The sequence below is a fragment of the Anolis carolinensis genome, chromosome 5, assembly GCF_035594765.1.
Source record: "Anolis carolinensis isolate JA03-04 chromosome 5, rAnoCar3.1.pri, whole genome shotgun sequence".
Taxonomy (NCBI): domain Eukaryota; kingdom Metazoa; phylum Chordata; class Lepidosauria; order Squamata; family Dactyloidae; genus Anolis; species Anolis carolinensis.
This window is the reverse complement of record NC_085845.1, coordinates 180,367,581-180,385,718: the sequence shown is the minus strand read 5'-3', so window position 1 is coordinate 180,385,718 and position 18,138 is coordinate 180,367,581. Positions and strand designations below refer to the sequence as shown.

At 38.3% G+C, this 18,138-nt stretch overlaps 1 protein-coding gene across 8 annotated transcripts in view; it reads left to right on the top strand.

Moving 5' to 3' along the window:
- Positions 1 to 18,138, top strand: part of mybpc1 (myosin binding protein C1) — a 101,111-nt gene that overhangs the window by 14,926 nt on the left and 68,047 nt on the right. For 5 of the 8 annotated variants that reach the window (XM_008110559.3, XM_008110554.3, XM_008110560.3 and 2 more), the window contains exons 2-4: positions 8,325 to 8,357; positions 12,104 to 12,145; positions 16,366 to 16,407. In XM_008110559.3, the coding sequence (XP_008108766.2) occupies positions 8,325 to 8,357; positions 12,104 to 12,145; positions 16,366 to 16,407 (117 nt within the window). The remainder of the gene's footprint in view (positions 1 to 8,324; positions 8,358 to 12,103; positions 12,146 to 16,365; positions 16,408 to 18,138) is intronic. The other 3 variants (XM_062983057.1, XM_008110557.3, XM_008110556.3) reach the window with 1 other exon arrangement.

The window sequence follows — 18,138 nt, the reverse complement described above, 5'->3', positions numbered from 1 at the left end:
TCGATCTTGCCAAGTTTCAAGTCTTGCCTTGCCTTGCGTTTTAAACCACGGACCTTGCTTCCTAGATTCAAGCCTTGTTTCCCAGTTTCCTTCGGATTTACCTTAAGCCTCGAAAGACTATGGACAGTTCCCCACACTATTGCTTGCCAAATAGTGTGCGTTTCGGTCAAGTGGATTATAACTTTGGACTCTAATATCACATATTGGACATTGTTTTCCTGGACTATATTTGACCTTTCCTGAAATGTCTACTTCTGAACTATATTCTACACTTGTTTTTATTGACTTTATATATTTCCTTAATAAAGATATTAGATAGATTCTGGTCTCTGCGCATGGTTATTGGTGTTCTGCAGCCTGGGTCCTGACACTAGGTCCCTCGTATTTTAATCTAATGATTCTATTTTATATTGCTGCTACAGTTCCCCCCCCCCCCCCAACACACACACACACACTTGTGAAGTTAACTGAACTGTATTGGTGGTTGTTGATACTATTCTGTTGTATTAATTTTTGTTTTAACTTTTGTTTTATTATCTTATTGTGTTTTAACCTGCACATTTTGTGCTAATGTATTTGTGTTGTTACTTTTGTAACATTGTGAGCCGCCCCGAGTCCCCACAGGGAGATGGTGGCAGGGTATAAATAAAGTTTTATTATTTATTATTATTATAATTAGCTCAAGGCAGGTTAAATAATAATTTAAACACATAAACAGTGTAAACATTCTACAAATACACTTATTAAAATGTATTTCTATAAAAGATACATATTAAAATTTATTTTTATAAAATACGTATTAAAATACACAGGACATGAGTTTAAAATTCATGCTTAAACTTGGCTGGTATTCCTTGAAAACCATTCCTACTCTACCTACTCTACCTGTCTTAAATCTGTGGTTTCCACAGAATATGGGCTAAACATGGAATTAGTCATGAAGGAACAAGCATCCATAGAGAGAAAAAGAGAGAGGCCCATTTACTTTGTAGCAAGAAGGAAGGATAACTTTATGCAACACCTCATGTACAAGTGGATAGGTTTTTGAGAAACCTTGATTTTGTGGAGTTGTTGATGTTTGTAAGCTGTTTATAAAATGTTTTTAAATGAACCTTTTCCATGGTTTGTTGTGGAGAAATTATCTGGTCTGGTTTGGTTCAAATACACTTTTGAAGCTTGGAAATACTGGTAGATCCAGTTTTATATATGGATACTGCAGAGTACCTTTCTTCAGTACCTCAGAGCACCTTTTGCCATATTCTCTTAGTCTGGAAGCTGCAGCATAACCTGAAGTACAGTAGAACCCCGGTACTCCGAGTTAAACCGGCGGACCTCAACTCGGTCAACCGGATAACTTGGATTACCAGGCAGGACGAAGGCTGGATCGGGAGGCGCTGCAAACGCCTCCCGGTTCAGTCCTCGTCCCCATGGAGAGGCCTCTCCACGGGTACGAAGGCTGGATCGGGAGGCGCTGCAAACAACCTTGGGAGGTGCCTCCTGCGTGTTGCTAGGTAGCTTACTATCTACCTAGCAACACGCAGGGGCCACCTCCCAAGGGGCGAGCGCCCGGTGCATGTTGCTAAGTAGCTTGCTATCTACCTAGCAACAAGCACGCCAGCGAGCAGGTGAACGGGGAGGGCCTTTACAGCCCTCCCAGTTCACCTGCTCGGATTGCACGGAGGCTCGAACGAGCGGGGCTCGAACGAGCGGGGTTTTACTGTACCACCATTTTCTTTATCTTAATTGATAGATTAAACTGCAGCCATATATAATACACACATGGCTGCCAATGAAACAATAGACACTTTAATTGATTCACAACAAGCCATCTATACTGGCCTCCAGTTGTCAGAGCCAATTTGAAATGCTAGTTTTTACCTTGTAAAGCAGGGATGACTCATTTTGGTGGGTCCAGGAGATCAAGGAGCAGCAGTCAGACCACATTATAACAGTACTCCACTACACACACATACTGCTGAAATCCAATAATTCAAGTTTTCCAAAATTGCATTTTCCTACAAAGACGTGTGAAGAATATGTGCCTTATGTGTGCTCTTTCTTGGATTTGTGGTTGTGTATTTCTACCAGGCAGGAAATTGCATTAAACAGCCTTTATGGCCCCTTCCAACTCTTCTTGTTGTGTGCCTTGAAGTTGTTTCTGATTTATGGTGACATTAAGGTAATGGAATTTTATTGGCAACATTTATTCAGAGGGGGGGGGTGCCTTTGCCTTCCTCTAAGGCTTGCCCAAGGTGACCCAGTGGGTTTCCATGGCCAAGTGGGGATTTTCACCCTGGTTTCCAGTATGTAATCCAACTGAAAAGTAACTGCCCATGTTTTTGCTCACCACTCTTCTAAATTGTTTTTAATGATGTTATAAATTCCACAAACTGGGAGCATTATTATTATTATTATTATTATTATTATTATTATTATTATATTTATATTTATACCTTGCTTTATCTCCATAAAGGGGACTCAAAGCGGCTTGACATAAAGTAGTAATATACAATTGAAAGTATCCAAATATTCAGCCATTAAAACAGAATTAAACACAAACAGCACTAAAAATCATAGATAAAATCCATCAAAATATATTCAGAGTTAAAAACCACAAGGCAGAGGTGATTAAACAAGCCTCTAATCACAAATTCACTCATTTGACTCAACAATAATTCTTTATTTTCCTTGCCGATTTGGTTGTTCTGTGGTATTTTATATGCCTAGCAATCTCTAAAATACCAGACATTTCCCCCCCCCCCCCCCCTTGCTCTTCCAAAGCTATTATTTCCATTTATTTTATATTTATCATTATAGTTGCCTTTTTCTTTTGTTTTTCAATAGTGAAATTGCAAAATTGCTCTAAAATATGAATATAAAATTACAGAATGGCAATAGCATGGGAAATGGGGATTGCAAGGATATGCAGAAGTATGATTACACTGCACAATTGAGGAGAGGTGTGATATTTAAGGTGCTGAACTCAGTGTGTATCCAGTAGCAATAGTAGCACAACAGCAATGCAATAGTGAGTTTGTGCAATAAAGTCTAGGATTGAGAAATAACAACAACAACAACAATAAATAGGATTTGCCTCTCCCTGTGGCTCAAAGCAGGGTATAACATGTTTTCAAAAAGAGAGATAAAGCACTATTAAAAGATACACAGAGTTGAAATACAAGTTAAAATCCACTGATGAAATGCAGATTAAAATTGACTGGGTAGGTCTGCCAGAGGAAATAGATCTTCAATTGCGTCTTAAATTCCAACAGCTCATTTAGCTCTACTTTCTTCTGGCAAAGTCTTGGGGCAGCCAATGAAAAGGTCCTGTGGGTGATGGTCGGCAGTCGGGTTCTGGCTGGCTAGAGTAAACATCTCTCAGAGGACCTAAATGTTCGGAGCAGATTGTACAGGGAGAGGCAATCCTGTAGGTAACCTGGACCCATGTAGGGCTTTAAAGGTCAAAACTAACACATTGTACTTTGCCCAGAAATGAACTGGCAACTGGTGAAGTAGCTTACTCCTGTAACTAATCTGGCTGCTTGTTTTGAACTTGGAGTTTTTGAACTTAGTTCTGAACAGAGGTAGCCCAATGTAAAGCTCATTTCAGCTCTCCATCCTTGAGACAACCATTGCTACCATTTTTAGACTAACTTGTCTATCTCTTTGAAAAATTTCTATTAGAATACCACTATTTCAGGTCTTGGAGAAATGTTAACATATTCTTCAAAGTCTGCACTTCACTGAGGACTTTCCTTTTAATAGATCTGGTAAAGTGTTTTTCTGATGCCAAAATGACATCAGTCTAAAGACTACGTGAGTCTTTCTAGGGTGAGTGTTCCACAGTCAGAGTGCTGCAATGTTAGTGGCAAAGTGATTTATAAATCTTCAGAGCGTCCTAAACTAAAGCACAGATAATCCACTTTTTGGCAAAATAGAATCTGTAAAATGAATCTTCTAAACTTGGTATGAATCCTGTTTCTGATTTCCAGAAGTCGGAAGACCTCTTTCTGAACACAAAAGGAGTGAACTTATCCTTGCAGTTCTTTGTCCAAATATACTGGCACGACAGTGCTATTCAGATGGTAGCGGTGTCCAAAGTGGTAGGGCCCTATCACACTACACTGTTATAGCACTATGATTCTGCTTTATTTAACATGGCAGCAAAATGTGGAATGCCAAGATTTTTCATTTACAACTCTGTTCTGTGTATTTTGGTATCTAATCAATGTAGAAATATTAGGATTCTTTAAATGGAGCCATGATAATTAATATGATATGAAACTGATGTAATTATGTAATGCAGATACACATTGAAACAGAATTCCAGATACATTAATCACTCATTATGTCATTGCCAGTACCCACATATTGCCTCTGTTTGATAATGTGGAGGTGCTGTTCTTTTCTTCTTGTTATTTTAAAATTGTTTTAAATTAGTGCTGCTCTCAACAGACCAGCTTGTTTAATTGTTTTAAAAAACTGTTTTATTATATTATTCAAAGATATTTTTAAAATCTGTATAGCAAGCCATCTTGGGTCTCATATTAGGACAAAGATATAAATTAATTAAAAATAAATATTTACAATAGAATTTGCAAACAAAATATTAACCCACGTTAGAGAAAGAACTGTAGTTTTCAAGAAACTCCTTTTAACAGTCTGAGTTCTAAAAAAATCATACAAAGTGCCATAGATCGGTATACCCCTCCTCATAAACAATATCCCAGGTTCCAAGAGGACCCTTGCTGCGTCTTATTCTTCTAATATATACATATGTTTGTGTGTGTGTGTGGCTGTGTGTGTATATATATATATATAATGGTTGAAGTCATTCTCTATTTTTACACAGAAGAACCTTGGCTTTCCTGGCTAGATCCTATTGACATTTCACCAGCCTTGGCAGCTGAAGAGGTTCATCATGATTCAATGAGGAAAACTTTTCTCCAGTGGAGATGGAATGCTTTGTCAGGCATTCAGAATAAGGATTTGTTCCATAGCATAGTCCCTCACAACACCTAACCAGGGAGCCTTATAAGGCCATTGGATGGTAGAGAATGGCATCTAGGAACTCGACAAAGCATGCTGGAGCAGGAAAGAACAGAACAGCCGGGGCAGTTTGATATTTGCTTGCTCGTTCGTTTTATTATTATTATTCCTTGGCAGAAACGTCTCTGCAAATAATACGCATGCTTATTAGCCTTAGGGACTGTGAGCTGCAAGGTGTATGTGTGTGTGTGTGTGTAACAGATTTTCCTTAGTAGAGCTTGGAAACATTACTTGGAACTATAGATCCTAGATTTACCTTGTGTACTTATAGTTCTCCCTCAAGGTTCAACATATCCCGCTCCCTAAGCCACTCCTCATAGGGCACGGTTTCAAGGCCTTTTATCATTTTGGTCACCCTCCTTTGTATACATCCCAGTTTGGCAGCTTGTTCCTAAGTTGTTCCTAAATAAGCCATGATTTATCAGGTAAAAATCTATCCTGGATTACAATTCTGGTTTGCAGGTGTGTGGTGGGAAGAATGTTGTGGAAGGGAAGATCTCTAATTGCCTTTACATCCTTCTTATGGGCTTTGTGGAATCATCTGATAGACTACTATACAAACATAGAAGTTGAAATAGAAGACCCATTGCTGTAATTTAGCTGTGTGTTTTTGTTTCAGGCATCTATTTTTCATAGTGTTAAATATCTCAGACATATCTTTCCTTTGGTGGTTCTTTCTAAGATGAGGCTGGAAAACATTGACCAACTGCCCAATTTACAGATGCTCAAACCCTATAACAAGGGAGGGGAAAGGCCAATTCCTGTGGAGTCCTCAAGGTCCAAAAATAAGTCATTAGAGAACTAATTTCCCCCAAAGGTTTGTAAAAAGGCCCCTGAAGAGACCAAACCTCGTTCAATTACCCTCCACACCTTTTAAAGGGCATTAGAAGGTAAACATGATTTTTAAGAGAATATGGCATGGTGTACAGCCCTCCAAGGTCTCCTGAAGGCCAACATATCCCCGTAACAGTTGATCACCTCTACTCTTTAACTATAGCCCCAAATGCAGGTGGCTACATTGGTCCATATTAGCAAAACTGTTCTACCAGTGGGTCTTTTGTCAAGATAATGGGCAACCCCCAGACACTTTGCATTACAAAGGCAATAGTAATCACTATCATAGGGATTCCACAGTTACTGGAGTTAGGGTAACAGAACCCTACAATAGTGGGAAATCACATTTTTATATAAAAAAATGATTTTTTTGAACACTGCTTTCGAAACCTATGGTCAACCACTGCCAAAAGAGATCTCCAGGTCCTCCAACAAGTCTCTACACTCAATTTCCAACAGAAGTTGACCAGAGACTTGCACTAGAGTACTTAGAGACTTTAAAGAGACTTCTAAAGAGACCATAATAATCAAATCTACAAATAATGAAAAGTTAAGCCTGCAAAAGAGGAGGACTGACTGAGAAGAAAATCTATTTTTTCTCGGCTATTTGTGAAGCATGCCGCCAGAAAGATGTAAAGATAGATGGGAGGCCTAAGGTATGGTTGGAGATCCTTGCCAACTAGAAGAAGTCCCAGTGCTTTGACCCTGGAGCTTTGGCTTCACTACAACACTGATAAAATAATTTCATAAAGATGTGCTACAGCTAAGCCTGGCATCAGAGGAGAAGGCTTAACAGGAGCCTTCCTGGAACAGAAAACCATCACCTCTGGCTTGGTTGGGAATATATTTAATCTGTACAGTCACACTTTGAACACCACAAACTGCAGTATTATTTCTGTTATTTCCTCGAGGCTTCACTGGTTTTATAATACCTCTGGTCACATGAAAGAAGCTAGTATGGATTGATTTTCAGCGGGTAAAGTTTAAGCATACATTTACGTGCGGCTCTGTCCAAGCTGTGAGCTAATTGGATAAACATAAAAGACCATTTCAAATTAGGCTCTTTTGCCTGCAGGGAACATCAGTCATGTTAAACAGGGTGGAAGTAAAATTATCAGCCCTATAAATTTTCTAGGTCTCAGTGAGAGGGAGCAAATAGTAACAATTACATGAATCACACAACATCTTGTCTTCATCAACTGAACCAACAAAACCTAAATCTTTTTTTTTGTCCAGTAACTTTTTTCTTTGTACTCTTAGGCCAATTCATACATATTAATGACTTCTCTATGGCTTCTTATAAAGCTGATGGGAAAATAAATATTTGTGCAAAAAGAAACCACATCTTTGGGCTTATACATGTTGTTCACTCGGTATTCTTGTTTCCAAAGCAATGCAGAAAAAAGTCAGGGGAAATCAGTTTCCAATATACTACTATGGTGCTTTAATGAAGGCGAGGAGACTGGGTTGAACTTCCAGTTCAGCTGAGCTTGCAACAATACATAGAATGATTCACAAAAGCTGTGATAATGGCTAGCCATTAAGCAGAGTAAGAGTCAAATGAGACATTGGACCTCATCACATGGAGGTCCTTAAGCTGGAGGACAGCGGGGGAATCTGCCAGGCAGCAGGGTGCATCAGTGGGTCAGTGGAGTGAATCCATGGGACAGCATCCCGCATTGCCCCCTTACCATCATGCGTGGTTTCTCTTCTGTCCCTGTCTTGGTCCCGCACTGTTTCCGGCATAGTCAATGAAAACACGGGTGACTGCTCGTGTTCTCAGGGCAGCCTCTCAACATGTGGCCAAGATGCAACCAGCGCAGAGCTGGGATGGAGCCCCATCAGAAGTAGCCCTGCGTCTATCCTGGCATCCTAGGATGGGGCCTTTTGCCCATGTGATTTGGTCTATTGATAGACATGTGCATTCAACATATTTCCCCCTTTCCTTGCTGGCGATAATATAAGTGAAATCTATTGACAGTTAGGAGTTCTACACAGTTAAATAACATTTTATGCTTATCCAGTGTTCCATAATCTCGTTAATAGGTTTGATAATTATTGCAGCATGTATCTCTTTAATGAATAGTATGACATACAATGAGTATATAGAATAAAATCATGATGCTATGTTGCTTAAAAATCAAGAATCTGGTTTTAATTTTTGATGTGTCAGTTTTTTTTCTGCTTTATTAATCCTTTCTTTGATTAGTACAGAGGGATCATAGACAGCAACCCCCCCCCCCCCCCCCCCCGTAAATAAAACTTGAAAAACATACAAATGAACTGACATGGGAAGAGTTTGATCAGCAGTAGATATCTCTTGGAGGTGAACCTACCTTGCACACAGATATATCAACTATATATTAGATTACCTGCAATATTAATGTACATATCAGTTAATATAAATTATCTTCTAAAATTGCTTCTTTTATTATTTTCAGATGAAACAGAAACAGAGAATATACTCCCTCCAGGTCAGTTAAGACAAAGTTGTGGCTATTTGATTCACATATTATGGGGTATATGAGACATTGTTTTTTTTTAAAAAGAAATGATTGTTATTGTACAAATATCTGTTAGCTTTGTTTAGTGGTTCCCATTCCACTGATCTGTGAATTTCTGTAGTTTTAGAAATTCATAGGAGTAATTGGAGGAAAATTAGTGATGAAGAAAATTTCCATCCTTTGCTTTTTTAAAAAACTCCTATTTCCTATTCAGTATATGAGCACAGTCTGGATCTAAGGTATGTGTGTTACAACAATAAATGGTAAATTAGATAAGATTGCAATAAAGTGTATGCTCATCTGGAATCATATCTCTCCTCAACACTATGAACTTTTCTTATTATTGGTGCTTCTCTATCCCTTATATACAGAGTTTTAGTCAGCCAATGAAGGTCTTCTTCAGCAAAAATAATAATTGGCTTGTGTATTTAAAGATTTAGAAAGCATTCTGTGTGCATGCTACTATTGTTCTGATAGCAAGTATGTCTAACCATGTTATCACATCAGGGTTTTAAAGCGGGCAGCTCTGTATTTGTGCCACCTTCAGAATTCTGGGAATATAGTTTGGGAAGGCGAGGACCTCTGCCGCTGAAAATTCAGAAGGCCCTGACCTAAACTACATTATCCAGAATTCTGCAAGGAGTAGAAATATAGGGCTGTCTGTTTTAAAACCCTGGTGTGATAACATCATAACTTGTACACTGGTTGTACTGGTGGATATCAACTGCGAAGGTATCTTGTAGCATCTTTGAGAGGAAGAAGTTAGTAGCATAAGCTTTAATTGTCTTAATCTAGTGTTGATCAGTACAGATAGTTTCAAATGTGGTACAAGATCTCTTTTCATAGTAAACCAGCATAACTTTATGACATTTTTGAATGCTATACATTGCAGCCCAGCTAACAACCTCATCAGACACTGGTTCAGCTATAGTTAAGCCACTGAGACTACCAGTTCCTATCCCATGATGTAGAGGAACTTCTGGCGGGGCTTTGTGGCTAAACTACAGTGGAATCAACATATGCTGCCATGGTGGCAACACGGGAGGCTTCCTGTGTTGCACCAGCAATAATGGGGAGAAGCCGAGTGGCTGATGCTTCCCCCATGTAATGAGCTTTCAGGTAAGTCTGGCGATGTGGGGCATGGGGTGACAGACTGCCCATGCCCCGATGGGCACTGTCAGATTTGCCACAGTCCTTGCTGATTTTGGCGGCAAGTATGATAAGGTCAAAAATCTGTAGGACTTGGTTTTTCCCACCCTTCACATAGTGCCTCATCACACTAGAGCATGGATCCACTTTAAATCCTGTGGCTGCCTCCTGCAAAATTTTGGGGTTTATAGTTTAGCGAGGCCCAGGACCTCTCTGGCTGAGCACTTTAAAGGCCCCTCTGCTAATCTCCAAGCCCCAGAATTCTGCAGGAGGCAGCAACCAGATTCAAAGTGGATCCATGCTCTAGTGTGATAAGGTCTATAGATTCTGGTGCATTGCCACAAACTCTTTCCTTGGCTACAGGACTAAATCTCCTGTGACACTGCAATGATGAAGCAGAAACTGACAGCTGTTTGGAAGTACAGATTCAACTACCCAGAACTTGAAAATATTCAGAAACAATTTTAAAGGCATAAACCTATATTTTACCATTTTATATCAGGGACATCATTTTACTAGGCCACTGTGTATCATGGGACTTGAACATTCATGGATTGTGGAATCTATGGGGGTCCTGGAATCAAGGGACATTGTACTGAATAAGAGCAAATCTTTTCTAAAGCTGCTGGAACTCACTCATATCAGCATGCAGCATTTTGCTGTAAAGTACAACCTACTGCTGAAAAATATAGTCAGACAGGCAGTTTGTTCATTGAACACAGAAAAAACAGCTGCTGGCATTTCAACTGCAGAGAAATTTCAAAGAGATTCGCCACAGGGAAGGCTGTGCTGATCACAACAGGAAGCTCCGGATAGTTAAAACCAAGCAGTTTCTCCAATTACCACAACAGCAAATACACACTTGGACACCACTTAAGTTCTGGTTTGGTTCTTCAAACAGATGAGAAATGATACAAAAATGTTACCTAGATCAGAATTTGGAAACATTCCTTATTTTGTATGCTAATTCAGAATCCCTATACCTAGAATAGCCATATTTTTCACCCACAGTGGTGTCAGTAAAGTTTTCACTGTGCACAAAGAGATTGTTGGAGCAGTAGTCCAAAAAAGCAACTTTGGAAGATAAACCAAGTTACTTTTTTGCTCTAAAAAGTACTCACTCAAACTAGCAGCCATGGGTAGTGTGAAGTCTTGACTGCCTTTCCTCTCCTTTGCTTCATTTTCCCTCTGTTTAGGTTCCCCAATAGTGTAGATGCCTCTATTTGTATTGGTTTTTGGGTGGAGCTTTAAAAAAAAACCCCTAGAGGCCAGCCTTTTGCCTGCAGAGAGCTTTCTTGCTAGGCTTTCTTTTCTTTTTGCAATAGAGCTACAGACCTGGATATTGTCTGGAAATCCTAGGCCCTAGCAATTCAAACAGCCATCCTTAGCACTTATAAACTCTTTATATACCATCAGTCCCAGTGACAACAGAAGCTTGTGGTCAGCCCAAGTTTCACAAAGTAGAAGACCAAGTCCATCACTTTGCATCAGAGGCAAAAGACTTTCCAGGATTCCAGAAAGATGACTGCATTCAGCAAATTCTCCATTTGTAATGTATTGTTTTAAGTTATTTTACAATAGTCCTGGGTGGAGTTAGCCCTTTGTTCTTCCTGTTTTCAGGAAACTTGTTATGGTTAACTTTCATCTTGCCTAAAGTGCCTCTGCATGTTAAGGGTCTTGATCTTAACAGAAGGTATACAGATAGCCCCTGAGTAAAGCCAGACACCATGGTTCTCCCAAAGGCTCAGGCATGCCATCACAGGTAGAAAAAGGGCATGTAGCAACATTCATTGTACCCAAAAATCCTGCTTTCATCAAGTATACTGGGGACACAGTACCATATCTCTTGCACTGAAGTATGATTAAATTAACAGTCCAGTTAGTCTTGGGGTAAGAAAAGGAAGAGGGGCCAGCATATCTTTTACCTTGGACACTAAAATACCTTGGCCCATGCCTACCATATGTAATAAAATTACTTGAAGGAGGGGTACTTCACACTACACACTTATAACAATGTGATCTGCCATGGTTTCATTCTATAGAATCCAGGAATTTGCAGTTTAGGAAAATATATTTAGAGTTCTATGTCAGTGAGATGTAGTTCATTACCAAACCACATTTCCCAGGTTTCCATAGCATGCTGCCATGACAGTTAAAGTGGAAACATAGTGGCACAGTTATTGTATAGTGTGAAAGGGCTCTGAATTGCCATTCTTGCTATCAGACAGTAGTCTTTTCTATCAATTGCACCAAGCAACTACAGACTACTTGCAACCTTCTGTATGCAAAACATGTTTTCTACCACAGGGAGAGACTTCATTCTAATCTACTTTATATGTTAAGAGAGTGCAATTAATACTTGTAATTTAAAAAATCATTATTCACTTTGAATTAATGGTCTAACTTTTACAACTTTTTTGGCCATTAATGTTTTGGGACATATCTGAAGGTGCTGCTTGATTAATTTTTTTAATGATGTATGTTTTGTGACAGCATTGCAGGTGGGTTTGTAAGCAGAAATGTTGGGGATCGGGGTGCTTCTCTCAAAATATACTTTTGCTTCATAGAACAAAACAAACCTCAGGAAGATGGAACAGCCCCAGGAAAAGGTGAGCAGAAGTGTTCTCACAAAAGTTTGAAATTGATAAAATACTAGCATATAATACGTCAGTGGTCTCAACTTGTGGGTCCCCAGATGTTTTGGACTTTAACTCCCAGAAATCCTAACAGCTGGTAAACTGGCATAAAAGTAATTGTTTGTGTCTTTTTTTCACAGCCAAACTTTAATTTGATTTCTTTTTTAAATGCTTTTCTGCACTTTCCAGGACTGCCCGAATGTTTTAGGGTCAGGCTATGTATAAAGTGGGAGATCATGTTTGCTCCCTTGCTTTTTTTACCAACTGGTATGTTAGTTGCTTCCCTTCCTGGAAAGACCTGGGCATGATTTATGCTTTAAAAGCTTTGAGCTACTGGAATAACTATCCTTGGAAAATGTCTTGAAACTCTCTATGCTTATCTATTCATTTTCAAGCTAGGTCTGTAGCAGTTGGTGGTTTCCAAGTCAATGGGAGTGAACCCTGTCCCCAAACAGGCTCAGCACCTTGGGTAGCTCTTTTCAAGTTGAATTGAAACCTGCCCCAGTAATCTAAGAGGTATCATTTGCCACTGAGCTTGATTGGTCTTGAATGCAATGAGGCCTCCCATTCCAATATGAGGATAAATTCACTAGATACTGGAACAAACTTTAAAGAAGCCATCCAAAATTAGTGTTTTTGGATAGCTCCTTTAACATTTGGACTAAATACCTTAGTTTTTAGTCCAATGAACCTGGACATGATAATGAACATGGAAATCATTATCTCTCATAGGTTACAAGCTGAAAAGAGTATGTGTATCAAAACCACACATCTTCTCCCATCAAGAACTTCATGTATGCTGAATTCTCCTATCAACCACTATTTCTGTGTGCCAAGTGCATGGTTTTAGAATTAGGTTGGTTCAAGATGGAGTTTTAACTGAAATTACCTCGTCTGAATCACAACATTTTCAAGGCATCTAGATGACAAAGTTCCTCCTGTATTTTCTTCCTGCTTTACCCGTCTTGTGTTTCCTTACCATCAAAACATTGGTGGCGGAAATTTTGGATTAGCTGAATAATGTCTTGAAGCCGTTTGCCGTAGAAGTGCCTAATTTTCTTACAGTCCTCTATAATGTATTGCAAACAAGCAAAACTCTGACATTTACAAGTTTTAAATAGTATGTCCAGCAAATTATTACATTCCAAACTACGGTGATGATAGAAGCTTTAATCTACTTATTTGTATCAGCTAGAGCCATTGTATTTGTAACACCTGCACAAATACCATTGATTCAATGGGCCTTGCCATAGCTGAGAGTTACAATTCAGATGAAGCCTGTGGTATTTCTTTACAAATCGCATATCTTTTGTTTTCCAACTGCTTCTTTCTTCTTCTTACCACCAAGAAAATCAGTCAGTATTTTTATTTGGTAAAGCTCTTAGATGGTGCAATTTTTCACATATCTATTCAGAAGATAGCTCCATCGAAGGCCTATTCTTAGGAAAGCGTGTAAAGGATTTCAGGCTTAGTTATCTACCCAGTATTTCTTTTACAGAATAACTGTATTAGTAGTCTTCATGCCACACGTACTCTGGGGATCTATTCCATCTGTTTTATCCAGAATGATCTTGCTAGCAACTACTGTTTTCTCATGTATTTCATTCCATAATGTGTTTTTCTTCATCTTTTTGTGTAGAAAACTTAGCTGTTACTGTGTGCTTCTCTCCTGATATGACATTGTAAAATTAATGTGCTCATTTTTCTCTTTAGATTCCATACAGGCAATCCTCTAATAAGCTGTGTGCATGCTTCATTTTGACATCATCCCTCTAGGTTTTATCCTGCTATGTTAAAACTTCTCCATGTTTCATCCTTGATTGATGTTTCCATATAATCTCTGCATACGATCTCAGCTGTCTTTTTAGAGCATGTAGATTATTAGCTTTAAAGTTCATGAGCCAACTATGAAAGATCTGGGTGTGGGCATATATACAATTTCATTAGGACTGGTGGAAGTCTAAGCCCCACAGCCCATAAATTCTAAACAATTTGTCCCCATCCCTCTTACATAGTAAACTGCTTATATCAATGGTTCCCAACCTTTTTTGACCAAGGACCACTCTCCAACATTAGTACCAAAAGGGTTACAAATCAGTTTTTGGTCAATTTTAGATTAGGTTTGGTTATTTGGGGTGCTGATTCAGAAAATTTAATTGGATAGACCACATCAGCTCTAGTTTCTGATACAGAACATATGTCATCCAGTAGTCGCCATCTGCTCGCCCACAGAAAACCATGTTTAATAATCTAGATTTGATGTGGTCTATCCAATGCTATCGGCACCCCAAATAACTCCAGGAACAGGCCTAAAAATGAAGACAACAAGAATTTTTTTTTGGTTGGTCTATGTTTTTATCCTTAGTAGTAATGGTGAAGCCATGAACCATATTTTAGTTCTTGCGGACCACTGGTGGTCCACAGACCACAGGTTGGGAACCACTGGCTTATATAAACAGTCAAATGTAATCATCAACCAAAGAGGTGACCATAGAAATTTGGGAAAATATTCAAACTCCATATTGATTTTATCTATTTTGTCAGTTTGTTACACCTTTCTTCCCTAATTTAATGCATCCAAGGTAGTATATAAAAGAGAAGTGCTTTATGGGTTGTACCTGAGGTGTTAACATAAAGAAGTTAGGCAACTCCTATTACACCAAGTCAGCATAATCAAGGATAATGATCAAAGATGGGCCAAAGATGGAATATCCCTGAAATAAAGGGTTTGGATTAAAATTATATTATTAATTTCTAAAATTTGAAATAATTTTTCCCCATGAAGTAAGTTTATTATTGCTTGAATGCTATTGCCCAACCCAAAAGAAATGCAGTTGGAATCAAATAGCATAGGTCTTCAAAATTCTTCAACAAATATCATTCTGAAATGTGTGTCCCACTTTGTTTTATGGGTTTGTCAGAACAGTTCAAAATATCATTATACTGGAATGGATGGTTACTGGTGAACAACATTCTTTGGCAGACAGCATTAGTTTTTCATGGTTTTTGTATCTTTAATGATTTAAACACAAAAACTGAACAAACAAATGAGAAGTGAATCTGCTATTGAGAGTAGTACAGTTTGTCTTCTTGACAAGTCTCTGATGAACAAATATTCTCAATATTGTCACTGTTTTAAATGTATTTTGGGGAGCTGACTTTTTAAAAACACAATAAAATGTCACCCAGAGTTATTTCACAAATTCTTTGTTTTTATTAGTTCAGTCGTTACTTAACTATGGATGCAGATACTCCAGTGCAATTTCTTTTAGCGCTTTTGAATGGATTTTTCTGTTCCATGTGAGCTATTAAAGTGTTTTGAAGGTCAATTAAAAAACATTTACCCCCTTCTTGCTGCTTACATTTTACAAAGAAATGTTAATCATAGGTTGCAAAATAAAAACATCAAATCAAGTTGTGAAAACAAATCGTACATGATATATCAGGCATGGGCAAACTTTGGCCTTCCAGGTGTTTTGGACTTCAGCTCCCACAATTCTGAACAGCCAATAAGCTGGCTGGGAATTGAAGTCCAAAACATCTGGAGGGCCACAGTTTGCCCATGCCTGAGATACATGGAATGAGGACCACCTCAAGTCATGAATAAGCAAACCAGTTATCCTCTTTCATTTATAGCCATCAAGTCAATAGTCTTTTGGCAAGATCAAATATATTTCCCTAAGGAATGAGTAGGAACTGTCATAAAGCGTATTATCATACTCTGAGTCGTAGACTTTGCCAACCAACATTCTAAGTACGTTTTCTACCCACTGAATAAGAACACAGCCCCACAGCAGTCTTTTATTAGATTGATTTAATTACAGAAGTATAACATGATACCATACTCCATCATTTCACAACAGAAGGATTCACTGGATTCTTCTGGATGGGACTTCAGCTCCAGTTGTGATCATCATACTGCTGGAGGCTACAGTTATACTAGTCTTGGTCAATGAGAAACTTGCCCAGTTTTGGTCAGGCTGAAAGAATAAAAACAAAGTGTGCAATGATCAATTACTACTCAAGTTGAGATCAAGTTTTTTAATTCGTTGGGGTGGAAGTTAAACCTTATCTATTGATATACCTCTTGTTTATCATAAGCAAGTCTATTTGTATCAGAATGTTATCCTTTTTTTTGACATCTTTTAATGAGTTTCACTATTAAAGATATTTTGTTCCATTCCTACTTTCAGAAGAAAAGGAGAGTGACATAATGATCGTAATTCTACCATCAGGTCTGATATTCTTTTGAAAAGATGACATTGCTAACATAGTTTAGATAATCATTTTCTAATTTTAAATGGATCACCATGGCTGTATCATTTCTCCATTTGGATGAAGCAGTCATCCATATTTTGATGAAGCAATCACTAAAGTTTAGAAAAGATGTTTTGCTTCCAGGATTTTTCCCATCTCATCTTTCAGTTCCATTGCTATTTGTAACCTTGATGTCCATAGATGTCACACATCACTTTTTAATATCATGGAAATGAACAAGAGTGGTTGATATTAACTTTTTCTGTTTTGAAAAAAATATGATTAGTGAACCTGCAATTGTTGTGTTGCACACCAAATAACTGCTTTTTGTTCTAGTTTCTCAAGTCTTTCAACAAGATAGCAGCAAACTAGATTACTCTTCTATGTGACTGTCATTTTCCATTTGGATAACAAGCATGACATTGTATTTATTGTGCTGACTGAGCAAAACAAATAACGTAATTCTGTCATCAGCCATAAGCAATGCACTACTGTGAAGAAGGCAAAACAGTATGGACAGCTCCCAGGGTCTCTTCCAATGCCTACCAGTGACCCAAAGAATGGCGGATCACATCTCTGAAAACAGTTTTAAAATCACTTTTGATTTTTAAAACATTTTTTAAAATGTGGGCATGGGGAGCATTACTTTTAAATGACAAATCAACTCCCTGAAAGAGTTTGGGGTACCTGATTTGCCGTTGTATATTTGATTTGTTGGAAGGGCAAGGAGATGGGCCAAGGTCCAGAAGAAACCAAAAATGTCTCCCCTTCTATCTAAGGGACAGTAGAGTGTGAATTTATATAGCTGTAATTATTTGTCAGTCATTGGATCCAATTGTTGCTATCTGCTCAGTGAGCACAATATTTATATGATTTAAACATTCAGCTCTCATTTTTTTCATGATCATAGCTCTGAATATCATCATCTTCATGCCATCTTGCAGTTCATGGAATTTGCCAGTATTCTGAAATAGTTGAGATTCGTTCATCCAAAAATATTTATTAGTATATGAAATCATCTAGGTTTCTGTTATGATTGTTTGATATGTATGAGAGGATGAAGAGCTATATTATTGACATCTGTTCCTTCAAGGATTTTCATCACAAAAAAACTCTATTTTTGAAATGCAGCATCTCAAAACTGGGATTTGGGGTGGTTCTACACAGATACTTTAATTCAGTCTGATGCCAGCTTGAGAGTGAGGAGTCCATAAAACGTACACTACCAATGTACACTATAGCGCAGATCAAGCCAGAAACAAAGAGTTAAAACAAACTTACCAGAAAGTCTGATATAAGCCAGCCAATCAGAGTATATCCCATGCAGGGATCAAAACTGGACAATCCCTAACAGACATGGATATGCGCATCAGCACATCTTAGCTTAAAGGTTCAGAAAAATACCCTGCATTTTCCAGCAGCTGCCCAGCCATGGATATTACGATTCCTGCATCCATTTCCAATCTGTAATCATTGGATACTGTGGCCATTCCTGGAGCATTTGCATAGACACTGCACAGCAAAACCACCTTGTTTTAATCCACATCCAAAACAGTGTCAGTGCAGAACCACCCTAGGTCTTCTTATTAATGTTTATGTTTCAGAGTAACAGAAGTCATATTATGCAGAGAGGATAGGGGGAAATGCAATTGTGTGTTTTTTTTAAAAGAAATCTAATTAAGAGCATGAAACTGAGGAATGAGATGACA